The sequence below is a fragment of the Castor canadensis genome, chromosome 10 (genome assembly GCF_047511655.1).
Source record: "Castor canadensis chromosome 10, mCasCan1.hap1v2, whole genome shotgun sequence".
NCBI lineage: Eukaryota > Metazoa > Chordata > Mammalia > Rodentia > Castoridae > Castor > Castor canadensis.
This window is the reverse complement of record NC_133395.1, coordinates 50,161,135-50,184,230: the sequence shown is the minus strand read 5'-3', so window position 1 is coordinate 50,184,230 and position 23,096 is coordinate 50,161,135. Positions and strand designations below refer to the sequence as shown.

Below are 23,096 nucleotides of genomic sequence, written 5' to 3'. Positions count from 1 at the left end.
TTTTTAACAAAATGAAAAAAATAAAAAATGAATATGTTTATTATTGACTTGTAGTATGCCTTTCATTTGGATCCAGTAAAGTATTACATAATATTATGATTACAATAAACAAAAAAGGGAATATATTGGACCACCAATTTAAACATGAATGCCTACAAGGAATAATGGAATATTTTTCCATACAAGAGGATGGATGCCAGTAACTCTCTTCAGATAAATGTTCTCTCATTCACCACTAACACCATTGTCCAGACTGACACAGTAGAAGGAGTTCCCCAAAGGGACTAACTCCTCACACTAGATAGATTCTCTTCCTCTCCCTTGGGGGCAAACATTTTCAGAATGGTTGTGTTCATGTGAAGGTATTTAGTCAAGATAAACTATATCGAGAGAAACTGATATTAGATCACTCATAGTATAATGAAGTACAAGCATCTTGGAAAATTTTTCCTCTGATGAAGAAATCATCCTTCTACCATTTCCCATTTGATCTAAAAAAATCTTTAGAGCTCTTGGACTTCCCTCTTGGGAGAGTTATGTCAGTGAGGCAATTAAATTAGGGGAGATACTGTTTTATAAATATAAAATTTTTCTTTTGCTACTTAACATATACTAATGCAATTAATTAAATTTTTCATCAGAAAATCGGTAAGGTTTGTGAATATTTTCAAGAAGGCAATCCTTTATTCAAACTTTTCTTCATAATGATTTTCAAATGCCGCCTAACAGTTTCAGAGTTGGATAAGTATTTGCATAAGTGCTACATGTTGTAGAGGTACTTTGATATATCATCAAGAGCACAGCAGAAGTCTTAAAATTTTCTGCATTATTATAATGAATGATAGATCTAGAATCAGTAGATTTAGTTCTAATGTTAACTGAGTAATAATACCAGCTGCATATCTATGTCTTTAGCAAAGAACTTCCCCAACTTGGCCATGTGTTAAATGTCTTATCCTTAAATGGAAAGACCTAACTAGGTTATTTCTAATTTAGTTGACCACGTCATAATGCTGCATATGTAGAAACTGTAAACTTGTCATTGTAAGACTGATGTGACAACCTCTACTCAAATTCCACCAATTATTTTCTTGCTATAGATGAGGCCATGATTTATTTTACATGGATAATATTAATAACTAAGGATTCTTTAGAAGGGAAATTTGTTTGTGCTTTTCCAAATTTTCAGTAATACTGCTGATGCTGATAATTAAGATGATGATAATATGTTAATAATGAAAATTATTTCTGAACAGTAATTTTCATTCATTTAATAAGTTTTTACTAAGTAGCTATAATATAAGAGAGATACATTGTTAAATGGGTAGACAAGAGTCATCATGGAGAATGTGTCATTCTTGGAAATATTTGAAGGTAGTGAGGGAAGACAGCCATGAAAGTAATAAGGAAAAGTATGGGCAACAGCTCTTTGGGGAGAGAATTCCAAGCTGAAAAAATCACCAGCAAGATTCCCACTTGTCTCCATGTTGAATAAAAAGTATGAAGTTCACATGGCTGGGGCAAAGAATAAGTCTGAAGTAGGACAAGACTTCAGAGAGAAAGGGGAAAGGTGGAAAATGGATGGTATAGGACCTTATAGAAAATAATGACATAATTTCTAATTTCCTTACTGATGATATTCATAATTTGTTTTTTGAAAGATTAATTCATATCAGGTTCTTTTAAATAAAATACCATAGATTATAACCAAACTTACCTAAATATTTGTAAATATGTTTGTCCATTTCCTCAGGAGGAGAATACACACATAAAAATATTATATATACATGTTCACACACACATAATACAATGAATTTTTATAACTGCACATAAAAATAGTCATTAAAAATATATAGTTTGTGCCTTTCTTGTAACAATGAGTATTATTTCTTCAATAAATCCTTTATCCTTAAGTTTCTTCAACTCAATATTCAACTCTAAGCATGTATTCAAAATTTTGGTTGACAAATTCTTTATTGAAGCATGCATGTTGCTATTTTGGGAAAAAATACATGTACACATTTTATAATTACTTTTATAAACAATGGACTATTCTAATTGCACTTACAAATAATAAACTATTACAGATATCTCTTACAATAGTATCTCTAATTATGTCCTTAGTATTCCATATTAGGAACAAAATTACTCTCTCAAAGAATATGAATATTATAAGGATTCTTGATAAAAATTGGAATAGAAAATTAGAATAAAATTAACTAGTTATAGATTCCTCAGAATCTCCATGCTCAAAAGCAGCCCAGTTTTCAAAAAGGAAATACAAAGAAGGAAACATAATAAAATTTTACATTTCATTTTTAATTTGATTTCAGGAATCATGTACACAAACAGCTATTTTAACTTTAGATCAACCAGCATCTTAACCATATTCATAATGGAGTTTTATTATATTATTTTCATTATTTGGAAGAAAGTGTTTTCACAAATTCTTTTTAAGGACACTATAATACTTTAATGCAATGAAAAGTTGAGGGAATTATGTTCAAAGGTCTTTAGTCAATTTGAATGTAAAGATATAATTTAATGAACTCAGTTTTTAAATTCAGCAGTTTAGAAAATTTAAATTGTTAGTAAGATATTCACAAATGAATATATATTGTTTTATCAAATTACGTAAGTGAAACTGAAAAGGAAAGGTAAACCTGTGCAAAATTATGAGTATCTGGTAGGTAAAATAATATATTTAGTGTGTAGCTATAATCATAGAATATAACTTCTGAAAAAACCAAAATTCTCAGAAATAGAAAAATATGGTGTAATACATGACCTATAATACAAAACAGTTATTATATTGTTCATACGAGTGATGTCATTGCCTTATGCCAGGTATTCTTTTCACAACAATGTAATCACAACATGTTCACTAATTGCATTACTCTGACTAGCTAAATTCATGCCCTTTATTTGACAGTGTAATTTTATAACCTTTAAAAATGGTATCCGTATGGTTTTTAAATGTATCAACATTTTGGCGAAAGCATTTTGCAGACATTTAAGTTACATGCATCTGAGTTAAAAACTACATCCTTACAAAAATGTCTGTATTAGTTTTTCATCTACTTTTGCTTATTGGAAGTCTAATAAGCTAATAATTCTTTGCTAATTGCTTAGTAATTCATTATTCAAGTATTTTCCATAATCAAATATGAAATAAATATGGTCAAACATTTAATTATTTCTACAAAAATTCTGTTCTTTTGTGAAATAAAACAGAAGGGAAATTAAGAAAGCTATTTTTATTTGAAAGAAACTTCGCTTATTCAGTTCATAAACAATTTTGCAGCACTTAGTGACAGTATTTAGTAGATTGATCATATATAATTTTTATCCATATTCAAAACAGTAAAAAGTTTGATGGCAAAAGGAACACTTCTAGATAGATTTTTTTTTTTTTTTTTTTATTCCCTGAAGTCCTCAGAGGATGCTTGGCCCTGCTGATATCCATTAAGTCGCCAATTCACAGACCATTCAGGGCCTGCATGAGCTCTACCACTGAGCCATGCCACCAAACCCTCCCTGATCATTCTGCCTGACAAATTCTGGATGATCCGCCTGTCTCCTGTGTTGTGACCTACGTGTATAAGAACCACTTCTTGTGCATCATTTTACATCTAGAGCTGGGCACAGTTGGAAACATGTTTAATTTACTTGAGTCGGCCAGTGATTTTAGATAGATAGATTTTTTAAATTAGGAGATAAATAGTATTTGCACAGAGAAACCAAAATATGTCTGTAATAGAGATATGGAAAGTAAGAAGCTAAATCAAATATTGTCTGCTTGGTTCTCTTGTGGCCATTCTTTAACATTAAAGCGTTTAACATTTATGTTTTAAATTTTTTAAAGAATGCAAGCTATTTTTGTTACTCATGTATGTATACATCAATTAAAAGTTTAATAGCTTTACAAATATCTTTATATATTTCCCTTGTATATTTGTAAGTAGAATTGGTAGTTAAAAGGTAATCTGTGATAAAGAAAATCATTTAAATTTTAATTCATAGATAAAAAGACCTATCAGGAATAATTTTATTTGCCACAGATAGGAAAGTATATTGTCCTTAAATATTTTGCCTTCGGCTAATTACTAAACATATTACTATTATGCCACCTGATAAAGGTAATTATGTTTTTGAAATAAAAGCAAACCTATGTTTGAGTGCATGTAAGACTGTGTCTTTCTATTTTTGAAAGTATAGTTGAGCTTATTAAACTTTAATACAAGTAAGCCAATTTAAGGAGACTTATTGTTTAATAAATGCCAGTGAGAACAGGATGTTAAAAGGCTTATAAAATTCAGAATGATAATTTTAACTTGATAATGTTTCATGGTGCTGGCTGATAACATTTTCTCATGTTATTTATCTCCATTGTCTTTTTTTTGGTATAGAGGCATCGATATTTCGCTTTGCATGCATTGAATAATAAGCTTCATGCTATTGTAACAAGAAATTCTCAATTTCTTAAGTATGTCCAAAAAACACACTATTAATTTTCATTTCTGTATATCAGTTGACTATTAATTTAGATTATATCTTGGTTTATCAATAGCTAATTATTTGTGTTAAAGTTTTACTTTTTATTGTGTCATAGGTAAACTAGGGGCGACATTGCTGCTCTTAGATTTCATTCACATTGAAATAAAATTTTAAAGCCTCCGTGTTAAAACAGTGAAGATTCACCATAAGCTAGTTCAGCTATTTCTATAATTTAATTTATATATATAATATATATATCTATAAGAGCTCCATCTGACAGTTTTAAAATGCTTTTTTAAATTTTATATCTTGTTAATGGGATGCACCCCTGAAAGTAGCAATGCAAAAAGATGCAAAATCAAATGAATTAGCAGAATGCAGAACAAAAGAGAAATCCACAAACTAGCCTTAATTTTAACATTCATCTATTTTAAATTAAGTATTACTCTTCTGTTTCTTACACTCTTCTTTTTTCAGCCTCTATTTCAAGCCTTTCCTTTTAAAGTGAAAGGGAAAAATGCTTGTTTTCCAAGATTAGCTCATAAAAGTAAATTTCATTTTCAAAGTTACCATTTCAATGAAAAACAAATTATGAACACAGACATATAGACATTTTGCAGTAGTATTATCTATATGGTAAAATCTTTGAATTTATATTTATTTGGACTTTTCAAAAATCCAATTATTATATGTCCCTTTCTCTCATAAACACACAGATATACTTGTAGGAGGTTTAAGGATTTCTTCAGTTGAAGAAGCAGACACTGGAATTTCTCAGATTTCTCATAGCCCAAAAGAAATCCCTGATACAACCTGAATGCAGGATCACAGTTTCTGAGTACTCATCTCAAGGGTCTTGCCTATTACCAGTACTTCCACATTTACCTATTTCCAGCTTTCGAATGCTAAGGAAGCTAGCTCTCATTGAAGTGGAAAAGGTTAACACTAAAATGCCGATCAGCTTTTTTCCGTATTGATGTGATAATACATTGTGAAATGAAATAGCATTTGAAGTAAACCATTTTTTTTAAAAATGCTATATGTTCATTTAAGTTCTTAGGTATATGTGGGAGTTAGGACCCAAAAATCCCTTCCTTAAAGTAATTTATCCAATTTCAAGATTCAGAGCTATAAAAATTCTGCGATACTCTCTCATATTTTATTTTTAAGTTTCAAGACATTACTGGGGTATTACAGGAAGGTTAGAGTTCACGTGGATCTTATGTATAATAGTTGGCAATGGCAAATGTAATCAAATAGTTTAATCATTTGGGTTTTATATTTCAAATGATTTCAGCTACACATAAATATCTTTTATGAGTGGTTAAATTATTGCACAACATTTCATTCCAAGTAATCATTTTCTCAATTGATTAGGAATTTTTAATGTTCTTTGGAAGCATTTTATAATCTGCTATTATCTTTTTGAAGTGTGCATATTCTTCAAAAAACAGTTACATGAATTTTGAATTTCTTCTCAATTTTTACAAACTATTAAGTTTTTAGAGTACCATTCTTCCTGTAAAATTATGCTAGTTATGTCTTTAGGGACCAATTAAAATCAAAATAGTTTGCAAGGATACTTCCAATTTATGAATTGTAGGCACATAAATCTCAGAGACCACATTGCAGAATTTAATGAAATATTTTCTTTTTAGGCCAACCACATAAAGAATCGCATACAAGCAAAGTTTAAGCAACACATCTTGGATATTTATAATATCTCTCTCTCTCTCTCTCTCCCTCTCTCTTTCTCTCTCTCTCTCTATATATATATATATGTATTATGTGTTTATAAATATTTTATATGTGTATATTCAGACAGATAGTCTAGATATAAATAGACTAGATAACTATATCTAGACTATCTGAATATATATATGGAGAGAAAAGTATATGCTATATGGGCTCTTACTATGCTGACCTGGCTGACCCTATATTCCCAAATACTGTGACTATAGTAATGTACTACTACATCTGGTTTAAAAATTTATACTTCTCTTTAGATAAGTTATATAAAAAATAAAGTTGTATTTGATGTGCAAAATTGCATATTGACTGAGTTGTCAAGATGTGAAAGCAAGAAGTGAGTAAATTATTCCAAGTATATAAGTACTAAGCTGTTTTCTCAGCCAAAGGTCTTTGTTGCTAAAAATTCCCTGTTGACAGGGATTATCCTTGTAATAATTTTTAGGACAAAATATAAATGCAACATTATAATAACTATTTTCTTATAAAGATTCTGTTTTTTTTTCTTTTTTTCTTATTGTGCTAAGTGGGGGTACATTGTAGTATTTACAAAAGTTCTTACAATATATCAAATATATCATGCTTAAATTCATCTCCCCCCATTCCTGAAATAGTTTCAACAGGTATAATTTTTCCACTTACACACATGTGTATACAGTATTTGCCCCATATTTGCTCTCCTATACCCTTTCCCCACCTCCCCCCACCCCACTGGTACCAACACCCAGACAGGACTTCTTCTGCCTTCCTGTTCTCTGATTTTGCATAAGAAAAAAGAAAAAAAATAAGACATTCCTGCTTGTTTAAGATAGCTACACAGTGATTTTCCTTCCTAATAAAGATTATTCAGCAGGATCTTGCATACTTAGCATAAACAGTAATGGTTAGAATTTAGTGAGTAATAACTATGAAAATGTTTTGAAAAGAATGAATGGCTACCTTTTATTTCTGATTTCATATATATATATTATTAATTTATTTTTATCATTTTTACATTTACTTACATGTGTACATATTATTTGGGCTACCTTCCCCGTCCCCTCCGCCCATGCCTCTGGTCAGAACCTGTTCTGCCCTCCTGTTCTACTTTGTTGCAGAAAAACTATATAAGATAAAAAGAAAAATGTAGTGTTTTTTCTAATTTGAGCTGAAGATAGCTATACAAAGAGATTCCTTGTGTTGTTCCCATGAATATGTATATTACAACCCAAGTTGTTTTTTTCTCTACCAGACTTCTTCACTACTTCCTAGTCCCCTTCCCATAGTGACTTCTGCCAATTTAAGGTTACTATATTCATTCCTCTACAGTGAGCACATCAACCACATTCAAGTTTTTGATTTCTGAAGGACTATCTTAATGTGCATTCTCATATATAGTACTATCTATAAAAAGTGTAGGTCCAGAAATTGTTAGGAAATTCTGAAGTCAAAAGGAAATTTTATCCCAAAATATAATCTGTGAGAATTCATGTGTTATTGAATAAATGCACCCAATACTACTTTCAGTTTTTATAAAGACTGAATAATGGTAAATTTTATTTTTTATTATTTTTATTTTCTTTTTTGACATCCTCTCAAAATGAAGTCTTTTCTCCTTAGATCAGTGTGTTTGATTATTTTAAAAATGTTAACTTTTTTTTTTCTATTTTGTTACAAAATAAAAAACAGTTACAGAATATGGTAGATAATTGCTCCAATTTAGTACTCTATTTTTCCCCAGCTCTCAGAGATATTCTATATAGGCCATGGCAGAAGTACAGATGTATCATCCTGGAGTATATTAATCAAAGATTAGAATTAGGTGGCAACTCCTTTGTGCCCAAAGAGCTGGGTCAGGAGTTGTTTGTGCAATTCCCTGAGGAGGATGAGGAAGATACTAGCCTTTTGTGCCATATAGACTTCAATGTTTTGTATTTTAACCACTTGATAGCTGCTCTGTGTACCTGCCAAGTAGAACACACTTTTGTTACAGTAAGCGAAAGTCTTAATTATCCAATTGACTAGAATTTTGACAAGTTTCCACTACCTGAAAAAATGAAAACAATTATGTTTTCCTTGTAAATGATTTGAAATCAAGTATATGGGGGGGAAAGAGGATAAAAGAGAATGGTGGAAGGGGTGAATTCAAGTATGATATATTTGATACATTGTAAGAACATTTGTAAATGCCACAATGTACTCTGACCCCTAACAACATTAAAGGGAAAAATAAAACCAAAAGCATCAGTAAAATAAAATATATGGAGAAGGGAAGGTTGAGCTATCATCTCTCTATTGTAGAATCAATGGTATAAAACAATAACTTCAAGTATTTGAATAATTTACTAATTAAAAAAATTAAGTAATTGTAAAGAAGGAGGGATACCATCATGATTAGTTTGCTTCTAAATTATCAACTATCAATTAGCAAATTTAATTTACCTTCTTGGTTTTGGGATCCTACTAAATCAGGTTTAAATATAACACCACTTGAGTTAAGTTTGAGATTAAAGATAAAATAGAAGAAAGAAAAAAGAAAGTAGAGAAGAAAGAAGGGGGAATTGAGGAAGACAAGAAAGAAGGGAGAACTGGAAAAGATGAAAGGAAGGAAAAGGTAGGGAGAGGGAGGGAGAAGATTGTTTTCTAAAGTTAAATTGTGTTTTCAGTGGAAATAAGTGTATTTCTTTCAATTATTTCAAAGGAAATCAACTAACTTGTAGTCTGGCAATTAACATTCTTCCTCAAAAAATTAAGCTTCTCTGAGTACATAAATTTTGGATTGAGAAATTGGGGCAAATTTAAGTTTATGATGCAATGTGAGGTAATACATATCTGAAATTTACTGTGTCTCTATCGATCCCTTTATCCGTATCACTTGTCTTCATAATTAGCTCTTATTCTCACTTTAGTAAAAAAAAAAAGAGATAGATTATAGCTCAGCAAGCACTCTTTGTAACTTAAAGTCTCTGCTGTACCCAGTATATCTTGCTGTTTCAATAAGACAATGAAACAGAAAACCTGGGTTCTGGTTAATTTTGTAGGCTTCTGATGCAGAGCAAGTACCCTTAGCTCTTTGGATTCTGGATGTTTTTTAAAATGCAGAGCTAATAGCAATTGACTCTGAGATGAAGTTCAAGTCTGTTGATATATATGAATATTTATGTAAACCTTATAACTCTATATAGGTGATATTATGATTATCATTTTTATTATTATTGTAACACTTCTCCTTAGCTAGAAATAGGAATTGATATTTATATTTTACTTGTAACTGCTACCTTGATTATCCAAACCAGCTACTTATAAATTTCAATAGACAACATTAGGGTGAAAATATTGGTTATTATTTTCTAAAAGGCAGAAAAATTTGCAGATGGTATATAACATAGTTTAAATTTTTATTTTTAGATAGTCAAATTATTCTTACTTTCTACATATTCAAAACACTAGATTTAAAGTTTAATATAAGTTAATTGCATTTAGCCCAACATTTAAAGAAAGAAAACCATATTAATTGAAAGAACCACAGCAAAATAGAAAATGACATTTTTTTTTCAAATAGAAATACAGATACATACTTTTTGCAAACAAAAAACAGTTGAGGAAAATAATCAGACTATTTTTAAATGCCTTGTATTTAATTCTTTGCAGACTATCTTAACTGTATACAGTTAAATATTACACATTTCAAAGAATTAATGGCAAGATTAAAATTATTTTTATCACTTTCACTGGATAAAAGATGTTAGTGGTTCTCTTTTTTGAACAAGACACAAGATTTTACACATTTTAAGTAATAACAATAGAGATTAGAAAAGATTTATAAAATGAGATTCACAATGAGAAAAAAGCCTTTTTTCCTTTTAAATGGCAGGGAAGCTGCTAAAGTTTTTGCCTGTTAGGAGAAGAAAGGAATCAAATATGAAGGTGAGCAATGCTTTTCATCTGTTTAAATTCCTCCCACATCTTCAGGTGATTGACACTCTCAACAAACTGATAATTGCCCACTTCGTTTGTTTTAAATAATTCTTAATTTTTTTGGATTGTTAAGTAGACTTGAAGAAGTTATTAGGAAATTCTTGCTTCAAGTGTGACCATGTGCTTTTCTAAGGTAGGGAGTCCATGTTTTGGGAGACAATTTTCTATCCTTTAGAGCATTTGCTTAAGGTTTCTGATGACTCTTCCTTCAGTGCATGAGCTTGTTTGCAGCAAGTGAAAAACCCCATGGATTTAGTCTGGCTTTCCACTCTTTCTTGTCCATGGTTATACAAAGTAGTCCTTATTTACTCATAAAAAATTATTTTTAGGCAGGTAGCCATGTTGCAGCAAATTTGTGCATGAGAGTTCCATGCTAGAAATCTAAGGTGACTTGCTCCTCTCTTGAAGAGATATTAGAGAATTTTTTAAAGTTGTGCTTTTGGATTGATGTTCATGTTTACACCTAATGTGTAAAATTTGTACATAAAATAATGCAATGATCTCTCCAAACAAGCAATATTGGTTAAATGATATTAAGAATCTGCTTTTTATATTCATGATGTGAATATCTCTCTTATTGTATTACCTGAAATTTGGACTTAAAAACGACACGTTTCTCGCAAGGTAACTGTGATCCACTGTTACCAAAACATACTGCCTGGATAAAAATAACTCTCTTTACATACTTTACCTAGCTTCAAAGTCAGATGTTACGGAATTAAAGAAAAAATTTTTGTATACAAATAAGGAAATACAACATTGTCCATATGTTTAACATCCTACAGCCTCAAACACAAGTGGCTATGTTTATGGTTACAATGAAAGTTCGAAGGGATCAAAAATAAAACACAAGGCCAGATCTCCTAGTCTGGGGTAATGTATATTAAATAAATATAAATGTCTTTGTTATATGAAATCAAATAGATCATAATTCTACTTTGCATTTACATAATTCTTTCAGATACACTAAAACGTAGTTTAGTATCGCAAATATTCTTTAGTTACTTCCATGTATGAGCATATCACACAGTGGAGCACCTGAATTCTGTGACTGACCACCTATAACCTTGGTAAAGTAGTGCAAAGTATATTTTGGCATAAAATTGTGCACAGGCATTTTATCAAGTAAGATTTTTACTTTAACTTTTGATGTATTTTGTCTGTCATAGGCTTCCAAACTGTTCTGAGTTGATTGAATTGGTTGCATTTCTACATATAAATATGGAGAGATATATACAGCAGAATATTTTTCTTTGTTTTGTTTAGTTACTTTTAATGACCCCACGTCCTTCCTGTATTATTTATTTAAGTACCATTTGTGGGAGATATTTCTGGGGAAAAAATGTCCTGACCAGATAGGAAAATTAAGGCTATAGAATCCCTTGTACATAAATTCATAATTTGAAGTAAAAAAAGTATAGGTCAAATATTAGTCTTCCGTGGTTTATAAAAAATCTTACTGCTTTGTCTTGCTTTTCCTGGAAAACAGAGATCAATTACAGTTTGGACCATTGTTCCTGTTCCTGCCACTGAAAAACACCAGATAGCACTGTGTGGTTTTCACAATTTCAATTACTCCTTTTGAGTACCATATAATGAAATGAATTTACCTGTTACACAAAAACCATTGAATACTGTGTCCCGTTCAAAAATATTCCAGTATATTGTCTTCTTACTCTGAAGCTGATTCATTTGGTTCACAGAGAAAGGAAAATCAGGATACCTTATATACAGCCAAAGTCAGCTTTCAGAACTGAAGAACTCATGTGCAGTCACCTTCAGGTTATAAAGTATATATTCACGAGGAAGCAAAAGAAGGCGAACTTTAGTATTACATAAAAAATCAGAATATCATACCAGTTAACTATTCCTTGTTAAAAATTGAAAGAAAAAAAACTAAACCAGACTTGACATCTTTGTTCCCTTACTCTGATTCAGTTATGTGTAAACAGAGCTCCAGTCTGACAACTGTTTAGCTCAAGGCACAAAACTGAACTATTAGAGATAATGGGAGATTCATTAGATTAACTATTGCCAGGATCTTTTAGTGTCCTAGATAATTACTAGCTGTTGTATATCTGAACCGTTTTGGCTTATATTATTGCAATGTGTATGAATTCCCTTGTAGGCATTGATGTGTCAAAAGAGACATTAGAAAGTTTATACTTAGTTATGTTTCATTGATTTGTGCTTTTAAAGTTTGTATGTGTGTATGTGTGTATGTGTGTGCGTGTAGGTGTTAAACAATTCATATTCCTGTTTTTTTCTTCCCTAAATTAGAAAAAAGATGTAGGTTTCTGGTTAATCTCCTGACTTTTCAAGAAACTATTCTCTTAGCTATATTTATAATGTTAATTATTGATCTGTCATCCTTTGATTATTCAGTGAGTGCCACAAGAATCCTTTCATCACATTTGTACATTATATTCTCCTTTCTGTTTCATGTAATTAATTTCCAGTCTTTTAGCATACTTAATATTTTCATTCTGGATCCAAGTTCTTTTTACCTATTTTTTAAAATGTGTTGTTCTTTATTAGCTGCTCTATGTACTAGACTTTGCAAGATACATTTTTATTGCTATATTTTATAATTTTTTAAAAATATATTCCTTAATATTTTATACAGCTTTTCCTACTCATTTTGTTTAGAGTAGTACCTCTTGTTTCCAGTAAACACAATGAACACTTCTACCATGGTTTTCTATGTGTAGAGATAGAAACTAGTCAGTCAATATAGTTACAACTTTTTTTTTCCAAATTTAACACATTAAAAATTCATATTACTTCCTAAATGTTAAGCTTTTTGGACCCAAATGAAAGTTTTGTTTTATTTCCTTAAAATGACTTTTCAGGCAAAACAAAGGCTATTGATGGATTTGGTATTTCTTTACCTTTTAGGTAAGGTTATCATATGCCATGGTCTGCTCAGAAAAATCTCTGTATTCAAGTGTTATATATTTGATGTATTGTAAGAACTTTTTTAAATGCTGTAATGTACCCCAGCACAATAAAAAAAAAAGCAAATCTAAAAAAAAAAACAGAAAAATCTCTGTTTGTTTATACCTCTTTTCCAGCATGATTATTAATTGTAGCCCCTGTCACTTGCAAAATTGCCCTGGTTAAGAAAATACATTGTGCGGTCAAGTTGCTATGTGTGACTGTACCAACGTGACATATTGGCTTATGTAATGTTGGAGAAAGACCAGGACCGACATCAGGAGAATAAATTTTGTTTTATCATTCTTAACTTTAATTTTATCTGAAAACAGACATTTTATTGCGTGATAGCCAACATTCCTCCCATCCCTAAAACATGAAACTCTCCCAAGTAATTAAATCTCTTTTGATACTCAAACTACACAATAGCTTCAAATCAAGAAGTTTACCTGGATATGTTTGTTTTAAGACATAAAAGAAGTTGGGTTGTGGGAATGGATATTTTCTTTATTTGTTAGAGCTGTGTCAATATCACCCAAACACCTTTGGAAAAATATACACATATTAGTATAACTCATTCTGTATGTGAGAAATCAGTTAAGTACATAGAAACTTGAATTTGGTAGAGTAGAAAAATTCAAAACAAGCAACTCTGAAAATGAGATTCCTTCCATAAAGTTCAATTAAAAGGTAAATAACATACTTCTTTCTGTGACTATTTCATTGAGTGTCAATAAAACATGTACAGATAATGAATGTAAATGATTAAAAACAAACCTTCATTATTCTCCTTCTGTATAAGATCTGGTAGAAAAGAATTTTTAGAGATGGAATTTAGTTTGCTAAAAATATCAAAGTAGAGAGTGAAAAATATTGAAACATTTCATCTATGTATGAAGATAATATAACATAATGTACTGTGTTGAATAATAAAAGAGAGTAATAAAATAAGACTAAGACTAACAATATACACAAAAAAGGAAGGGAATGTAAAGCAGGTTCATTCCAAGGGTGAGACCAATGGGAGTGGGGAGGGCATAAGGAAAGGGTGAAGAAGGGAAAATATGGTGGATGTATTTTGTATTTATGTATGAAAATAAGATAAGGAAGCTTGTTGAAATTGTTCTGAGAAGTGGGGCAGGGAGAACAATGGAGGGAGTGAGTCTAATTAAAATATATTGATAGCACTTATGTAAATATCACAGTGTATCTCCCATTGTACAACTATTATATGCTAATAATTTTAAGAAAATTTAATAATCATAACAAAGTCAACATCTAACATCATCTTTATTTTTCCTTCATTTTTATTAGGATATATTCATTGTACAAAGGGGATTCATTGTGACAATTCCAAATGTCCTTACTTTATACATTGGTTAGGTCATTTCCACACTTCCCCCCCACTCCTGCAATTCATCCCTACCCCACTTAAAGCAATTGCAGAAGGTTTCATTGCTCTGTTTCATATATGTATGTGAACACCATTAACCATATTTTCTCACCTTCATCTTTTCCATTCACCTTCCCCCTCCTTAAGTACCCCCTACACACATGGTACCCATTTTAAGTCCTGTCTTTCATTATTAATTCCTATGTCACTGTTCAAAGGGGTTTTTCGATATATCCTCACAGTAAGTATACTTTACTTTGATTCATTCAACCCCTCCATTACTGTCCCAATCCCTTCTTTCCCATCCCCCATTATTCAAAAGCTTTCTATACATATCATATCCTCTACCTGCACATACATAATGCATTTCGATATTGTCTCACCTTTCATAGTTTATCAAATTACATTGTCACAGGGTTACCTTGTGTTTTCTTCTTCCCTGTTTGTTGTTTCATAAACAGAGGAGTGGAAAAAGAATTCCTATAGTACACATCAGACATGCTTTCTAAACGTTGATCAACCTTTCTGGTGTTTCTCAGATTTTGCCTTTTAAGGATACCTGAAGACAGAGTATAGTAAATGAGTACTTATGGGCTTTCTAACACCTGTTAGAGGTATTTGATTCTCATGTTTTAAATTGTAAAACATGTCAGTGATTACTCAATCCTAGCTCCTTGGGAGGTTGAGATTGGGAGGATCATGGTTCCAGGCCAGGACAGGCAAAAAAGTTCACAAAACCCCACCTCAATGGAAAAAATGCTAGGCATGTTGGTGCATAGCAAGTGTTTTGCTCTGTGATACTGAAACTGGGGTCCAAAAATAAAGAACTTTCATTTGCAAAAGGTGTACACTCAAATGGAGTTTTTGTCTGAATTACATTGGATTTTTCTTGAATTGTCAATCTTACCACAGAATAAGTTTACCATAGCATTTACTGAGTGCTTTCAAGGAGCGGTTTGCACATGTGCATTCTCTTGGGCCCCACAGCAACCCTAGAGCAGCTTCCCCATTTTACAGATGAGGAAGTGAACTAATTTAGAGCTTTAGAGATGTTGTATAGAACACCTATAGTGGAACTTGGGGGGTTGTCAAATTCAATCTTGCCCTTCCCGGATAATATACAGCAAAACACTTGTTCAGTATTTGTGAAAATCTTTCTCTCAGGATTGAAATTTTCATCTCAAACAGAGCAGGTAGCTAGAGTGAAAGGATGGTTTGACTACTGTCTCCTTGCCTCCATTTTCATTTCTACATACTACAGTCAGCAGAAAAAAACCCTCACAGCAGTATGGGTCAAGACTAGCAATGTCTGACTTGTATATGGCCCACGTACATCGATTTTAAATGACCCATAGACTCCTAGCAAAACACTTTTCTATTCTCCTTATCTTTGCCTTGTCCTGAACCCTTAGGGCTAATAGTGAGTTCAAAAGGTGGGAAGAAGGAAGTAGCTACTAGAAATGACACAGCCAGGGATGCTGAGATTATACTGGCCTTTCTTGCATCTCTCTCTCCTCAAGTGTGTGTGTGTGTGTGTGTGTGTGTGTGTGTGTGTGTGTGTGTGCATGTATATTCAGTCTCTCCCAGTGTATGTGTGTGTGTGTGAGATATATGTGCACATGTGCATACGTGTATTCAGTCTTGTTCAAGTTTTATGTCACCAAAGTTATTTTTATGTGCTTTTTTCTCTATGACTTGAGATGCCTGTTAATTTTTGTAAATCACATGACTTAGGATATAATTTAATCAGCACTTGCTTTTAGATTCAATATTATATCAGGACTGGCATTAAAGAAAGTTTTCTTAAGAAAGGAAAATCGTATGGGTAATTTTGGGAGCACAGAGAATTTCTACAGGTAGTAAATAAGCCAAGATAGGATTTTCCAACTGGAATAATAATGAAAATCAAATAAATTTTGGGATGTAGGAAAGAGTGTTATGTAGAAAAAAGATGAAGAAAAGGGAGGGAAAAGAAAATTGGAGAAAATCAAACTCATTTCATACATCTTCAGATCATCATGTCTGCGCCTCGGAGGAGGGATCTAGTATTTCTCTCTGCTACTTCCTACTATGCTTTATTTTTTATGTTGCTAGGAATTCAAATTAACTATCTCAAGCTAGTTTTACTACTTTATTGACTACCACAATTCAACTATCTTATGAATTTAGCATGTTTTCATGTTTTTGCAAGCTAAATTAGAAGTCTATTTAACTCAGCTTTTTTTTTTTTGTGGTACTGGGGCTTGAACTCAGGGCCTACACCTCCAGCTACTCTACCAGACACCCCCAACCCCACTCTTGCACCTTTTTTTGTGAAGGTTTTTTTCAAGATAGGGTCTCGCAAACTATTTATCTGGGCTGGCTTCTGACCACGTTCCTCCTGATCTCTGCCTCCTGAGTAGCTAGGACAGACGTGAGCCACCAGTGCCTGGCAAACTCTTTATGTTGGTCTTAGTTTTGTGTAGCAAAATTTTGATTATGTTTGTGAAATTTTAAATTTTAAAACTGGAATGATGAGTAAACTTCAGAAAGTAACTCACTTTAATTGTAGAATTCTTATAAGCTCGGCATTTCTGATTGCACAGCCCAGCAGTTACATGTGCATACTGTCAGAATAAAAATTCTGATTAATTTTTTCATTTTACAGTTATTGCTATTGTTGAGTAAGAAAATTAAAGATTTATTAGCACAGACTTATTTATGACTTTGTTAGATATTTTTACATTCTTAGATACCTGTCCTAATCTTAGACTAAATGAATGTGAATTGAATTATATAGGTTTGTAGTCTGAAATTTAATCACAAACCAGTCTGTACCTGTCATTGTGCTATTTTGTTTTGACATCAAAGTGAAAGGGTTTTAGTGATTTCTCTCTTCTTTATAGCCATTTTCAGGGATAATGATGATTATATGGCTTATTATGTCTTCATGACTTTCTGGTAGGCATTACAGATAACGAAATCTGCTCACTAAAGCAGCCCAGTAGGCAGAAGAAATTCTGTAGAAAATCAAAAATCATTGAACATTTTTTTCTTTGATTATAGTTCTTGTAATATAAACTGTTTTCTTTTAAATCAAATTTGCCAGTATATTTCTGGGTCATCAAAATGATTGATAGACAAATATTAGGAATAATTTTAATTTAATAGCTATTCCCTATTCTAAAGCCTGGTTCTGTGACTCAAATTTTTACCCCTCAAACCACTGAGATCTAAGATGTGGGCACGGTACTTGGAAGGCATTGTTTGAAGCAAGTGACAAGGGGTAATTTGCTCTGCTACAATAAAGCATGCATTGATTTTTCATTTAAAGAAACTAAAATAACATGGCAGAAACATTCTACTGTGAACAATAGCACAAAACAATAAGACTTATTTTCTTACATTTGCATATTAGATAGTGTTGTTGCTTTTAAAATACCATTAAATTCAATACTTTGAGGAGTATTATATAACTTAGATCAATTCTTGGGCTCTACAATTACTGAGAGCATGTGAATATTATATATCAGTTATAAAATAATGTAAGGTTTTTGGTAACCAGTCCACAACAGACTGAAAATATTTGGCAATTTTTAAAATTAGAAATGTCTTTGCTAGTAATATGTATAACAATTGCTAATATGAAATATATTGTGCAGAAATTCAGCATCATATTTTTAAAGGAAAATATATCTTATTATTTTTTTCCATGAAGTCAAATGTCTCCAGTAAATGTGTAAATATGGAACATCTTTATTGTTCAAGCATTCATTTTCCAAAATGTAGAAAAGTTATAAATGCCTGTTTTAAGAGAATGCTGAATATCCTCTACTTAAGTCATCCTTCTACATTGTCCATATTTAGTTTCTGACTAAGAAGATGCATGTGTATGATGCCATAATTACAAATATAGAGTATGTTTTCTTTGAAGTGATGTTTTTGGTTGTTAACCCACATAGCTTTGCACATATGTACACACACCTTTAGTTAGAAATTTTATTTAATCACTGCTAGTACATGAGGAAACATCCTAAGCAAAGTTGTCCCTAAAACGTGATATGCTCTACATAAAATCAATAATACAAGCTGAAAGGAAAAGCCTCAGCAGTCTTAGAAAATAAGCAGGCTGAACCACTAATTTATAGGCCTTAGGAAAAAAAATTCTATAGATTCTCCTTAACTTACATTGTAGTTGGAATCCTACATGAGCATCCCAAAGTTCAGTATAACATTAATTGAAACATGCATTTAATTCACCTACCCTACTAAACATCACTGTTGGGAACACAGTGAGCTATAAGGTACTTATTGTTCACCTTACACTTGTGATCAGATGGCTGACTGGGGACTGTGACTTAGTACAAGAATATCATACTGTTTATCACTAGTCCAGGAAAGATCAAAATTCAAAACCTAAAGTATGGTATCCACTGAATTCATATTGTTTTTGTACACTCCTAAAGTAAAAAAAAATCATAAGATGAGCTATCATAATCTGGAGACTGTAATACAAAACATTTGGTATCATTCAGAAAAATTATGTGTATGTTTACTGGATGATTTCTGTCAGGTCTTATGGTCAGTGATATCCATTTAGCTTTTGTTCTTATCTTTATGGCCAAATTGTTAATTTATGGACTATAAAACGAAAGATAACATTTTCATTTTGTCATTTCAATATTATTTCACCTTTCCAGAATCTAATTTTTTAAAAATTTGTCCCATTGCCATTCTCAACAGGTGTTTCTTCCCTTTGGGGGTATTTTATATTTTAACATTTCTTTTTTGACAACCTATATAAGATTCTTTAGGCTGCTGTAGCAACTACTGCTAACTGTGTAGCTTAATACAACAGATGTCTATTTTCTCACAAATCTGAAGACTAGAAGTGCGAAATCAAGGTGCCATGCACTCTTCAATGGCTCTAGGGGAAGATTCTTCCTTGCTTCTCCCTAGCTTCTGGTGGTTATCAGAACACCCTCCTCCATTCTCTGCTTTCATGGCCCCATGGTGTTCTCCATGTGTGTCATGTCTCTGTTTTCTTTTCTTATATCACTCTTTGAATTAGAGTCAACCCTAATCCACCATCACCTCATCCTATGTCATTATGTAAGAAAACACCCTGTTTCTAAGTAAGGTCATATTCTGATGTTCTGGGTGGTGGACATTAATTTTGGAGATTCAGTATCCAATTTAGTGCACAGCTTAGGGCTGATTTCCTCCAACTTAGACAACATGTATTTTTCTGACTAAAGTAGTTCTATGCTTTATGTAACTCTAGTTATATTATTTTAAAACTATTACATTTTAATGTATCTAAAAATACATTAGATATTGATAACTATTGAATTTGAATTGTTACCAAGTGTCTGTAAATAGCTTTTCTGCATAAAAAATGATTATCAGATAAAGAAATGTCTAGTTGTTGATAGGATTGAAAATTTAAGAGAACCACGTCACATGCAGAAAAGACAATTACTCTGATAACAGAATAAGAATAAACAGAGTTCATATACTATAAATTTTTCTGTATATATCTTTGGAAAGAACTACAGATTTTTAAGTTGACCATGGTAATAATGTGAATTACATATTATTTTTCCTAACCCTAATCAGATATTCCGTATGTTTAACGCTCCCTTTACTATGTTCAATATCACAATAGACATAATATAAGCATATGTACGAGGCAGACTTATTTTCAGGTGTTCCCATCTGTTGTGGTAGTATACTTTTAGAATAAGAGAGAAACATACACAAATTAAACATGAAGCCAGGGGAAAAAAGAAAAAGAAATTAAAGGAATATCTGTAGGGCAACAGTGAGAAAAATGTTTGAACTGCCTATTGTATTTACTCCAGCCTGTTTTACACTGGAATCCTGCACAATTAAATTCTGGGGTGGGGAAGGGAAAGCAATACATGTTGAATAAAGCTTGACACTTAGAAAATGAGATTATTTTAAAGATGAAGTGTCATTTGCTCACCAACAGGCATTTTTTGGCAGAACTTTATTAGACAGCAATTGACTTCTTACATTCACCACACATTTCAATAACACTGATGCAAAACAAAATGTTGCTTTCTTTTTTTCTTTAGTCTAAGAAGTACATCGATTATACATGTTCATAATATACCTAAGTTAGAGGCTCATAAAAAGCATAATAAAGTGAAAAATACATTGCATGTCCTTAATTTTGTACTACACACATCTTTCATGTCAGGCAAAAAGTATGGAAGTTGCTACCAAACAGAATACAAACACATACACACACATATAGTCATTATTAAAATACACTCTAAAATATTAGGTAACTGATTAAAGGGCAAAATTACACAGTCTATTGTTTTGAATCCCAAACAACATATATTGTGCAACTAATACTAAGATGTAGTAAATGTTGTCATTGTAGCTTTGGTCTCCAAGAATATTATAGAACAGACTGTTTCTGACTTTAATTTTGGTGTATTTCTTGTTTACATCTTTTAGTCACTACTATGGAACATTGTTTATCTCAGTTTGAATAAGTGATTGCATCATCATGACAAGAGTGTTTTTCCCATTGACCTAGGAATTCATATAGTTACTTGGCATCATTTCCTTCTCATTTAACCTGGAAAACTCCCTAAAAATAATTTTCCTGCAGTACAACTAAATTTTATGTATCTGGGAAAATGTCAATGATCATATCTTTTAGGAACTTCAATCTCAGGAATTTTGATGTAGATATTAAAATCAATAGAGAAGGATTCATGATTCAGTTGGCCCTTTTTTTCCCACTTGGTTTTTCTGTTTGTTAACTAAAAAATATTTTATTTTTCAAGCATTCCCGACTTTGCTTTCCTTTGCTATCCTCACCCTACACACCATCACAACTAGACTTCAGTCTGTTGATCTGCTTCCTCAAGGTGAGCAATCTCTTCATCTGCTAGCTTTCTTCTCTGTGGTCCGAATTTTATTTGTTACATAATGGCACTCATATAACTATATATTTGCAGTGCAGAATTTATAGACCTTATTTCTTTAAAAGAATGATTTACTCTGGTACTTTTGCATTGATATTACTAGGATTTTAGGAAAAAGTATGTAGTGTTAAGGGTGGAAATTAAACTCTAAATATTGACTTAAATCAGGGTTTTTCATATTTGTTGTTTTTAAGTGAGTTTAAGTGGACCAATTTTTAATCATTTCATATAAAGAAAGTTTGCCACTTTTACTAATTTCACTTCAGAAATAACATAGGAAATGCTAAGGAAGAAAAAGCGTGAAGACTGGGCTGTGCAGGAAAGAGGGGGTTGGTTATTTTTCTTGGTTGTAAGTTGTGGGTGTACAGCAAACAGCTCCACTGTTATTGAAATAAAACTGTTTCACCTGACAAACTGGGTACTCCAAGTCTACCTCTTTGGACAGCCAACTATAGGTCATATTAGATAAATTTCCTTTATGAAAATGTATTAAAGGCTGCTTTATATGTTGGTTTTTTGAGATCTTTACACATCATCTTAACATAGATTCTTAGAGGTAGGGCAGAACCAAATTCATATAAATTATAATAGCCTGATGAAGGTCAATATTAAAGTTTTCTGAACTAGATAAATTTCATTATTGCATTCTAATGTCTACATATACTGCAGATGTGATTTAGATAATTTGGTAAAACACATTAATATTTGAAATAACTAGGTGAATTAAATGAAAAGCAGTAAAGAGTATCTTTATTTCAGGTAAATTTTAGTTTACCATATTATATTTTTCTATGTCTGCATTTATATTCCAAGTCTCTGAAAGATTGGAATATAATGGAGGGATTTGGTTGCTTTCCGAGTAGTTTGATGTCTACATAAAGGAAAGTAAATCCTCTGAAGAAAATGCTTATTTGAAGTTGTTTCTGTGTTGGAAAATATATGTGTACATGACAGCAATCTACATATCATTGTTATATTTATTTGTGTTGTTTTATTCATAAAAAAATAGGAAAGGATGCCTTATTTCCTTTATGGAAATGAATGGAAACCAGAGGTGGAATACAAGGAAAGACCTTAAGCAGATAACATTATAGTGATACAAGTTATACCTGTCTCTGATTTTTGGCTGGTATGGTGAAAAGTTGAGTGTGTGTGCACACAAACACATGCACAACCTATATAAAATCTTCCTTCTCCTTAAATAGCTGGTATTTAATTTGGTTAAATTATAATCAGTTGGGAAGAAGAGTTTTATTTTTCAATCTAGTAAAAATTAAATTCAAGGGTAATGTTTATACCAATGAATAATGTTAGCTTTCAGAATGCAAATTTCCAGGCAATATTTCATATGTTCTGAAATATATTTCTGTCTTGAGCTGAAATTCATTTTCTGCCTAAGTGTACATGGCTGCTCACTGGTGCATGTTCACATACACACAAACACACCTGTGCTTAACACACTTTTACTTAACCAGGGCCATTTACCAGCTTAAGACACTGAGCTACCTGGGAGTTTTGATTGAGTACCAGGAAAATCAAAAGCTCTGGTTAAGTCGATTCAGCCTTTTCTTAATACGTACTAAATAGTTCTAGAAGATTTTTGGCTTCAGTCAAAA

The 23,096-nt window shown here is 31.8% G+C and overlaps 1 protein-coding gene across 3 annotated transcripts in view; it reads left to right on the top strand.

The window, feature by feature from the left end:
* Positions 1–23,096, top strand: part of Pcdh17 (protocadherin 17) — a 97,188-nt gene that overhangs the window by 55,910 nt on the left and 18,182 nt on the right. For 2 of the 3 annotated variants that reach the window (XM_074043290.1, XM_074043289.1), the window contains exon 4: positions 21,340–21,423. The exons of the other annotated variant lie outside the window; for it this stretch is intronic. In XM_074043290.1, coding sequence (XP_073899391.1) covers positions 21,340–21,423 — 84 coding nt within the window. The remainder of the gene's footprint in view (positions 1–21,339; positions 21,424–23,096) is intronic. 3 annotated transcript variants of the gene reach the window in all.